At 40.3% G+C, this 10,458-nt stretch overlaps 1 protein-coding gene across 1 annotated transcript; it reads right to left on the bottom strand.

The window, feature by feature from the left end:
* Positions 1–4,122: 4,122 nt before the first annotated feature.
* Positions 4,123–8,986, bottom strand: SLC10A5 (solute carrier family 10 member 5). Its single transcript, XM_008000977.3, has one exon. It carries the CDS (start codon positions 5,529–5,531, stop codon positions 4,200–4,202), a length of 1,332 nt encoding a protein of 443 aa, XP_007999168.3. The 5' UTR covers positions 5,532–8,986; the 3' UTR covers positions 4,123–4,199.
* Between the last annotated feature and the right edge of the window lie 1,472 nt (positions 8,987–10,458).

Below are 10,458 nucleotides of genomic sequence, written 5' to 3' on the forward strand. Positions count from 1 at the left end.
CTAGATTAAAAAATAATAATAAAAATAACTGATCACCAGGACCATCTGCCCAATTATTGATAATTTACTTACACACTATTTATTGAGGACTTACTATGCTTCAATCAATTGTGTGGGGGTTTTTTTTGTTTTTTTGAGACGGAATTTCACTTTTGTCGCCCGGGTTGGAGTGCAATGGCGCGATCTCGGCTCACTGCAACGTCCGCCTCGCCGTTTCAAGCGATTCTCATGCCTCAGCCTCCTGAGTAGCTGGGATTACAGACGCCTGCCACAACGTCCGCCTGATTTTTGTTTCTTTTGTAGAGACAGGGTTTCACCATGTTGCTCAAGCTGGTCTCAAACTCCTGGACTCAAGTGATCCGCCTGCCTCAGCCTCCCAAAGATTATAGGCGTGAGCAACTACGCCTGGCCGAATTGTGTTTTTATATGCATTATTTTCCTTAAAGTTTTAACAGTTTCTTGAAAAAGGTATGATTAGCTTTGTCAGACAGATGAGGAAACTGAGGCTCAGGGTAGTTAAGTGATTCGTCCTCAGGTCACACAGCAAGAGCAGAGAGTGAAACACACTGAGTTCAAAGTTTTGGGGTTCAGAAAATGATACCCCACAATAAAGGCCTCAGAAACAGCCTTAGAAGCAAAAATTTTTCTCTGACTCCTTTTGCTCTCCTGTCTCTGGTCCCACATTCTTCCCCAGACTAGTCACAGAAACTAGAATTCCTCTTTCCCACATCAGGTCCCAGAAATCAGGATCCCTTTTTTATAAAGCCAGCCATAAAACGTTAAAATACTACTCTAGGCCAGGCAAGGTGGCTCACGCCTGTAATCCCAGCACTTTAGGAGGCCGAGGTGGGTGGACCACGAAGTCAGGAGATCGAGACCATCCTGGCTAATATGGTGGAACACCATCTCTACTAAAAATACAAAAAAATTAGCCAGGCGTGGTGGCGGGCGCCTGTAGTACCAGCTACTCGGGAGGCTGAGGCAGGAGAATGGCATGAACCCGGTAGGTAGAGCTTGCAGTGAGCCAAGATCACACCACTGCACTCCAGCCTGGGTGACAGAGCGAGACTCCATCTCAAAAAAAATAAAAAAAACAAAAACAAAAACAAACAAACAAAATATATATATATATGTATATATATATAACTGTAGCATTCTCCCTGCGTTTCTATGTAAAATCTGACCACAAAGAACTTATATGACTCACCCTGTCTGAGTTTAGGTCATAAGACCCCCATTCCAAAGAGGGTCCTATGGAGAGAGGGCAAGAAGAATCTAAGCAGACAGGTCTTACTGGATTTCCCCATCTAATAGCATTAGATTATACCCTCTTTGTCCAACCATATTCTACACAGCTGTCCATATATTGTTGAAATTAAGCATAAAATGGACTGTCCCCTTATACCTTTGGGTCTTCATTCTGAAGGCTCCCAAGTCACATAAAACTATGATGAAATAAAATCCTTTTCTTCTATTTATCTGCCTTTGTTGGTTGATGTTCAGCAAACCTTCAGAGGACAAAAGGGAAGTTTTTTCTTTGGCCCTACAAAAGTTTACACACTGGGAATATATGGCACAATCAGATCACATTATATGAGGTACAAGGACTAGTTATGGTCTTAAAATGTTTTTTCTTCTTGAAAGAATTGGCCAGGTGCAGTGGCTCACGCCTGTAATTCCATTAACTTTGGGAGGCCGAGGCAGGTGGATCACCTGAGGTCAGAAGTTCAAGACCAGCCTGGTCAACATGGTGAAACTGTGTCTGTACTAGAAATACAAAAATTAGCCCGGCATGGTGGTGGGTGCCTATAATCCCAGCTACGCAGGAGGCTGAGGCAGAAGAATCGCTTGAACCCGGGAGGTGGAGGTTGAAGTGAGCTGAGATAGCACCATTGCACTACAGCCTGGGTAACAAAAGTGAAAACTCCATCTCAAAAAAGAAAGAAAGAAAGAAAGAGTGACATCGTGGTACATACATCATCATAGTGCAAAAAGCATCGCACAGATATAAGATGTCCTAGCTACAACTGAACCAGGAAAGTAAGTTAGTTATTTGGCTTTTCGCTTAGGAAGTTAGTGTTTCTCTTTATTTAATCAAAGGAAAAAATGTCACCAATATGTTTCAAATGAAATGTCATAGAGACGAGTGATTTGGACTGGACTCAATTCTCACACCTCACAAGGACCAATACACGTCTTTAATCAAAAAAGAGTGATGCTTTAGGTATCTGGTTTGGATGCCTATCAAATGATACTTTAATTTTCTTAAATTAAAAAAAGTAAAAGGCTTCCAAGGCTAGTTTTTCAGTTCTTCATTGCCAATCTTCTTAAAATAAAAATATTGCCAACTGCATGCTGACAAGTGTTCATTCATAACCAACTAATATTTCCCAAGTTTTGGCAGAAAAGTCATCAGTCATCTAAGTTTATGTAAATGAATATGGTTTCAGTGACTTGAAAAAGCTGCTAAAATCAGCATAAACAGTTTGAAGTAAAATAAACTAAATATCAAATATCTTATCCCTCCAAATTAAAACCTTTCAAGCTTCCTATGTCAGGTCAGCAGGAAGTCCAGTTTTTCCAAGAGGCCTCACCTCAACATCTACTTCACATTTGTTCTCAGGTAACTCAGTATTTTCAGTCCAAAGAGGCTATTCTGCTTCCAAATGCCTTACTGAAAATGAAGGAAGTAAAAATCTGCTGGTGCACAGGGAAGTCTTAGTGTTCAGGCTCGAATATAGCAGGGCTGGAAACCGGTCTCACAAATCTAAAGGATCTTTTCTCTGATGCTGTGAAGGTAGTTCACATGGTTGCAGAGACCTCAGTACAGGATGCATGGCCCTTGAGTTCCCAAAGGGGCAGTCTTTAAAACTACAGTCCCATCTGCAGCCAATTGTTCCCAAACCTAAGAATATCTGCTGTGCCCAGGTGGTTGTGGGGGGCAAGGGACAGCAACACAAACTCTGCTTCCTGGCATGATGTACAGCTCCTCACTCTTCCAACCTTCCCTAAGGGGACTTCCCTCTTGGAGGGAGCAATAGAAAACTTCTTTAGTGATTACGATATATCCTAAGTATTTAAAGAAGGAACACCCATATAGCAGACACTTGGTAAATTCTCACTCAGTGAATGAATTTGTAAATTTCTATTTGGAGCTCTCATTAGCACGTCAAAATGAGTATGTTTTAAAGTAAATGTGGCATCTCTGCCCTCAGAGCTGAGCTTTCTCCTGTCTTCCGTGTTAACCTACCAAAGGCATTACTGTTTACCCTGCAACACAGGGTCAGCTCTTGGACCTCGTTTCTCTTCTGTCTTCTTTCTTTCTTTATAGTGAATGTATTTCCTACAGAAATAACCTATAATTCAATTGTCAGTGCTCTTCTCAATTATCAGTGCTATCACTTTTTTTTTTTTTTTGCACTATATTGCTTCTTCCCTAAACCTTTCTAAATTGGCTTGTGGCCTCTCTCTCCACCCTCTACTCGCTGTCAGATTAATTTTCCTAAAATCTAACATTGATCATATAGGAGACCACTGAAAGTATCATATTCACATCATAGCCTACAAAAACATTCTCAAACCAACACAGTTGCAAAGTTGTCTCCTTCCGGCCAGGTGCAGTGGCTCATGCCTGTAATCCCAGCACTTTGGGAGGCCGAGGTGGGTGGATCACGAGGTTAGGAGATCGAGATCATCCTGGCTAAGACAGTGAAACCCTGTCTCTACAAAAAAAAAAAAAAAAAAAAAAAAAAATTAGCTGGGCATGGTGGCAGGCACGTGTAGTCCCAGCTTCATGGGAGGCTGAGGCAGGAGAATGGTGTGAACCTGGGAGGCGGAGCTTGCAGTGACCCGAGATCGCGCCACTGTACTCTAGCCTGGGCGACAGAGCAAGACTTTGTCTTGAAAAAAAAAAAAGTTGTCTCCTTCCTCTGAACTTTCATGTTATCATCTCCACCACTCATTGAGTACTTAGCATGTACGGATATGTGTGTGTGTGTGTGTGTATATATACATACACCCACATATACATATATGTGTGTGTGTGTGGTGTGTGTGTGTGTGTGTGTGTGTATTCTCTACCCCCAATGTCAGATTTTTAATTAGATTATAAGTGGCTTAAGAGCAGGTATCATTGTAGTTATTCTTTTACTCTCCCACAGTGCCCTACCCAGAGTAGGAATTCAGTAATGCTTTAATTGTTAGATTAGGGAATTTCTTTTCCTTTTATCTTGTAAGAAAAAGATACATCTTTTCTTAGCCTTGTAAACTAGAATGATCAGTAACATTTCACATCCAGAACACATGGCTACTGTAAAAGGAGCCACAGAAGCTAAATTGGCCTTGGACTGTGGAAAAGACAGCTGAATAATGGCAAGGGCTAAGAAACTATTTAACATCCCACTTTCGATAGCAACAGTTTTACAAACAGGAAGAGGCAGCATACAAACTTTAGCAAAGGAGTACCCAAACAGCAAACCCAAAGCAGGAACTAAGAGACCCAACAGAATCACCTCTAGGTTATCTGTTTTTAAGAACATTAATCCCACTGTGAAAGTCAAATAAATTCCTACAAACATTAAAATAAAACTCAGAGGTCTAATTATTCTCTCTAAGAAGCTTGCTTTTTCAGGTATTCTACGCTTGATGACTATTCCAACTGATACCGGTACAAGTATGAAAAGGAGTGTTGACACAATTTTAGAAACAGGAATATGGAATGTACCTGACAACCCTAATATCTTACTGTATATATAAGAATTGACAGGCATCATGATCAAAGCCAAAAATGTTGATGTGCAAGTCATCAAAATGGCCAATGTGAAATCTCCGTCTAGTAGCAGAGCAAAGAGATAGCCCCCACCCCCTCCTGGACACGTGCAGGTCATTACAACTCCAAAAGCTTGCGCCTCAGGCAATGCCACAATCTGAGACAAAAGAAATCCACAAAATGGCAACAGAAAAAACTGTGTAACTGCTCCAAGAATTACTGGCAAAGGTCTCTTCCATACTGTTTGAAACACCTGTAATTCAATCTTGCAACCAAATGCACACTTATTCAATAGTATTAGTGGTAATATAAGCATTAGGATATTTCTATCAATAGGCATTGATGCCTGGAGAAGACTGTCCTTTCGTTTGAGCACTTTGACTTTCACATTCTTGATTTCTTCAATGAGTCTTTCTTGCCTACCTTCAGAATCCCAGAGTTGAATAGTCACATTTGTTTCTCCTTCTTCATCTGTCACCAGATTTATGGCAAAGTTTGTAGCATCTGATGAGATCTTCTTGGTCACATTCACCATTTGTAGTATTTTAGGATCTTCTATTTTCACAAAGAGGTGGCTGAAATTAGGCTGTTTATCTTCGTATCTTGAACTTACAATGATGGTTTCTTCAGTCTTTGTGAAAAATAGTATTTCCATCTTCTCTATATTCAGAAAACTGAGAGATGACATCCTTGCTTCTTCTACAGTCACAAGCAGCAAAAGTAGAACAATAAAAAGTTTTCTAATCATTTTGAAAGCTGACATAAATCATATATGCAAAATCTTTTTTTAAAAATGAAAGAACATTCTTCATGCAGGTGTTCCAGTGACAGTCTGAGGGTGAGTTAGATAACAGTAGTTTTTGCAGGATCAAAGTCCAGTAGGAGGGACTGCTGTACTTTTAAACAAATATATAGCCATCTAGGCAGCAACACAACTGGTTTAACTTGTGATTAAGACAATTAAAAAGCCCTGGCATTTAGCAGATTCGATTTATCACAACAGAAATCTAATCTCTTCCTCTTGACTTCCTCATTTCTGCTTATGCAACAAAACAAAACAAAACAAACAAAAAAACAAACAACAACAAAAAAACCCAGCCCTCTATTTACTTGAATTTAAAGCTTAGGGTCATCATTCGTTAGTTTTCTTGCTTTAAAAAAAAAATTTTTTTTTATAGCAGTCAGGATCAAGAAATCTGTAATAGATACTGAGGACACCTAGGGTTCAAGTGTTACTATTTTCTTCAATCAAGTCAAAGTCAAATAAATACTCACTGAATGTCTGTTTGCCTAGGGTATGGAGTTGGGAGCTGGCCACCCCATAATGATTAAGCCAGATGCAGTTGCTGCTCTCCTGGAACTTAGTGGGGTGACCCAATATCACAAGTTAGAAAACTGCAGAGTCCAGACACTGGCCTTAGCAGCATCCCTTGGCTGCTAATAGTTCTCCTACATCTCTGAAGGATGATTGAATCTGTCAAGCAAAAGCTGACACTGATTTTTGTATACTTAAGTAGGAAAATAATTTCCTCAATGGTTACCAGATAACTTGGGAACATAGGGAAAGTAGGTAGCTGGTGCCATGGCCAAAGGTACAGGCTGGTTAAGGGACTACAGCTCCTGGATACTTGGACCCTGACACGACGGGGCAATGGAAAGACACTGGCATTGATTCCAATCTTTTATTCCTTCTTTGTAACACTAGTCTCTGTTCACAGTTAGGGGCAAGGGCATTCAATTGACCCAATTTGGTCATATCCCTCGGTTGCCAGGAATGAGAAAAAACATCAGGCTTTTTGGGTTTCAACCCATAGACTCACACAATTGTACATTTCCCACACAAGGAGTGGGTGTCCTGATGCTAAGCGGCAAACCAACCAACCAAACAACTGTTTACTATTAAGCCTACAGATGTAGTAGTCTCCAAACACATGACCGTTTCAGCAGCTCTTTCATGTAATCATGATGCAATGTGTTCAAGGTAATGCCAGTTCATATTAAGTATTTTAGATCATTTTGTTTCTCAAAAATGTGAAACCTTTTTTGTCATTTTAACGAGTTTTATAAAAGTATACCGTTTATGTTGGTTAATCTTTCAAATGCAATAGACCTCAGATCTCATAAATTTTATTAATATGTACCACATTAAGAAAAACAAGATCCACTGTACCAATGGTGAGAATAGGGAATGGGACTGTTCACTGATATTTCAGTTAAAACGTCCCTATTTTAAAATAACAAAAACAAAGCAAAACCCAAAAATGTCATAAAACCTAATTTATCTTTACGGTTATGTGACCAAATACCTTGACTCATAACTTTTGTTGCCCAGCTCAAAGATGTGAGTATATCAATTTTTCTTTCCCTTCAGGACTCTATCTGCAACCCTTTTAGTTCTTCGGTTTCTCCAAGCCCTTTCATTTGAAAACTGTGAAGAATAAAGCCTGACAAATTTAGGAAAACTTTGATAATCTATCATTCATCTATATAAGGGTTCTTCAAAATTTTCAAGGAAAATATATATTATAAAAAAGTGTGAATTTCAAATGTTTTTTGCACCAGAATAAACTGACTTTTATAACATGTCTCAGCAGGATCTAGTGAGGGACATTAACAAAGATAAGACATTTAGAAAAGAGCTCTTTTATCAGAGAAACATGAATTCTGCTAAAATTGAAACAAGAACACACATCGAATTTATGGTGAGGTTTAGGTGGAAGAACGGTGAAATCACTGATGCTTCACATAAAGGTTATGAGGACAATACCCCAAGGAGATCTGCAGTTTACAAATGGACAACTCATTTTAAGAGACGAGAAAATATTGAAGATGAAGCCCACAGCAGCAGACCATTCACAGCAATTTGTGAAGAAAAAATTAATCTTGTTTGTGCCCTCATTGAAGAGAACCAGCGATTATAGCACAGACAATATCTAATATGGTTTGTCTCTGTGTCCCCACCCAAATCTCGTGTAGAAGTGTAATGAGAGGAAGTGTTGGAGGAGGGACATCGAGGGAGGAGACTGGATTATGTGCATGGTTTCTGATGGTTTAGCACCATCGCCCTAGTGCTGTCCCATGATAGAGTTCTCACGAGATCTAGTTGTTTGAAAGTGTGTAGCACCTCCCTCTTCACATGCTGTCTCCTGCTGGCCATGTGAAGATGTGCTTTCTTCCCCTTCTGCCATGATTTTAAGTTTCCTGAGGCTCACAGACATGCTTCCTGTACAGCTTGTGGAACTGTGAGTCAAGCTTCTTTTCTTTATACAATACCCACTCTCAGGTAATTCTTTTTTTTTTCTGACCGAGTTTTGCTCTTGTCGCCCAGACTGGAGTGCAGTGGCACTGTCGCGGTTCACTGCAACCTCTGCCTCTCAGGTTCAAGTGATTCTCCTGCCTAAGCCTCGTGAGTACCTGGGATTACAGGCGTTTGCCACCACGCCCAGAAAGTTTTTGTATTTTTAGTAGATATGGGGTGTCACTATGTTGGCTAGGTTTGTCTCAAATTCCTGACCTCAGGTGATCCACCCACCTTGGCCTCCCAAAGTGCTGGGATTACAGCACTGGTATGAGCCACTGCGCCCGACCTCAGGTAGTTCTTTATAGCAGCGCGAGAAGGGACTAATACAATATCCAACACCACAGATGTCTCAGTTCGTTCAGCGTACACAATGCTGACAGAAAAATTAAACTTGAGCAAACTTTCCACTTGACGGGTATGGAAACTATTGCACCCAGATCAGCTACAGACAAGAGTACTTTTGTTCTCTCTGTGGGTTTTCTACTTAAAATTTCAGTTGCCTTTCAATAAAAATTTTAAACAAGTGGGATCAAGATCCTGAAGCATTTCTTCCAAGAATTGTAACAGGAGATGAAACATGGCTTTACCAAAATAATCCTGAAGATCAAGCACAAACAGAGCAATAGCTACCAAGAAGTGGAAGTGGTCTAGTCAAAATAAAAGTGGACTAGACTAGTCAAAAGCAAAGGTCATAGCAACTGGTTTTTGGGATACTCAAAGCATTTTTCTTATTGACTTTCTGGACAGCCAAATAACAATAACCTGCTTATTATAATGGTGTTTTGAGGCTGGGTACAGTGGCTTATGTCTGTAGTCTCAGCACTTTCGGAGGCCAAGGCAGGAGGATCCATTGAGGCCAGGAGTTCAAGACCAGTCTGGGCAACATAGCAAAACCTACCTCTACAAAAAGGAAAAAAAAAAAAAAAAAATTATGAGAGTGTTTAGAAACAGGCAAAGTTTTAGCAGAAAAATGCCCAGGTAAGCTTCACCAGAGATTGCTTCTCCACTAGGACAATGCTCCTGCTTATTCCTCTCATCAAACAAGAGCAATTTTGAATTTTGACGGTAAATCATTAGACATCCACTTTAGAGTTCTAATTTGGCTTCTTCTGACTTCTTGTTTCCTAATGTTTTAAAAAGATAACTTCAAAGGGCATCCATTTTTCTTTAGTTAATAAACAGATTGCAATAACATGATTAAATATCCAGGACCGTCATTTATGGTGGAATGGACTAACTGGATGGTATCATTGCTTACAAAAGTGTCTTAAACTCGATGGAGCTTATGCTGAAAAATAAAGTTTATGTTTTGTATTTTTATCTGTTTTCTTTTTTGAGAAAGGGTCTCACTTTGTTGCCCAGGTTGGAGTACAGTGGCAAGATCATGGCTCACTGTAGCCTCGATCTCCTGGGCTCCAGTGATCCTGTTGCCTTGGCCTCCCAAAGTTTCAGGATTACAGGTGTGAGCCACCACACTTGGCTTTTTTTTTTTTTTTTGAGACAAAGTCTCGCTCTGTCACCCAGGCTAGGGTGCAATGGTATGATCTCGGCTCACTACAACCTCCGCTTCCCGGGTTCATGTGATTCTCTTGTCTCAGCCTCCCAGGTAGCTGGGATTACAGGCGTGCACCACCATACCTGGCTAGTTTTTTGTCTTTTTAGTAGAGATGGGGTTTCACCACATTGGCCAGGCTGGTCTTCAACTCCTGACCTCCAGTGATCCACCCACCTTAGCCTCCCAAAGTGCTGGGATTACAGGCTTGAGCCACTGTGCCCAGCCCTGGCCTATTTTTAATCTTTCAGTTTTTCCATGAACTTTTTGAAGTTCCCTAGCATTTGCTGCCTGATTTTTTAAACTAGAACTCATTTGTATTATATTGTTATTTCCACTACTTACGTAAATTTAAAACACTTTTATTCTGTTTGTGGATTTCCTACTTAAAATTTTGTCTGCAAGCAGGTGGAAAGATGTTAGAGTGGAGTGGGGAGAGTGAATCTTTAAAATTTTTCTAAGCATCCTCAACTGAAAACTCTAATACAAAGCCTGAGAAAGTTGTCTGCTGAGTAATTTAGAAATAGAGCACTAGAAACTGAGTCTTTTCTTTCTCCCACACCTTGTTCTCTTTAGGAGATGGCTCCTGCTGCAGGCACCAGTCCCAGTACTAAGGATGCTAGCTCCTGTCTCCACCAGACCAGTTTGCTCCACTATCTGGGACCACACCTAACTTCCCACCAGTAAGCCTGCTAATATTAATAATAAGGAGTCCTTCCATCCAGACTGCCTTGCCTTTTTACTATCTAATCATTGATAGGACTTCTTCATTCTCCTTAGGTTTAACTCAAGTCCTGTCAGCCTTACTTCCCCACTTCTCAACCTTGTTATTATTTT

The sequence above is a fragment of the Chlorocebus sabaeus genome, chromosome 8, assembly GCF_047675955.1.
Source record: "Chlorocebus sabaeus isolate Y175 chromosome 8, mChlSab1.0.hap1, whole genome shotgun sequence".
Lineage (NCBI taxonomy): Eukaryota > Metazoa > Chordata > Mammalia > Primates > Cercopithecidae > Chlorocebus > Chlorocebus sabaeus.

What these genes read in the sequence shown, in the direction of transcription:
- SLC10A5 (XM_008000977.3), bottom strand. Translation starts at nt 5,531, where the DNA reads ATGTCAGCTTTCAAAATGATTAGAAAACTTTTTATTGTTCTACTTTTG.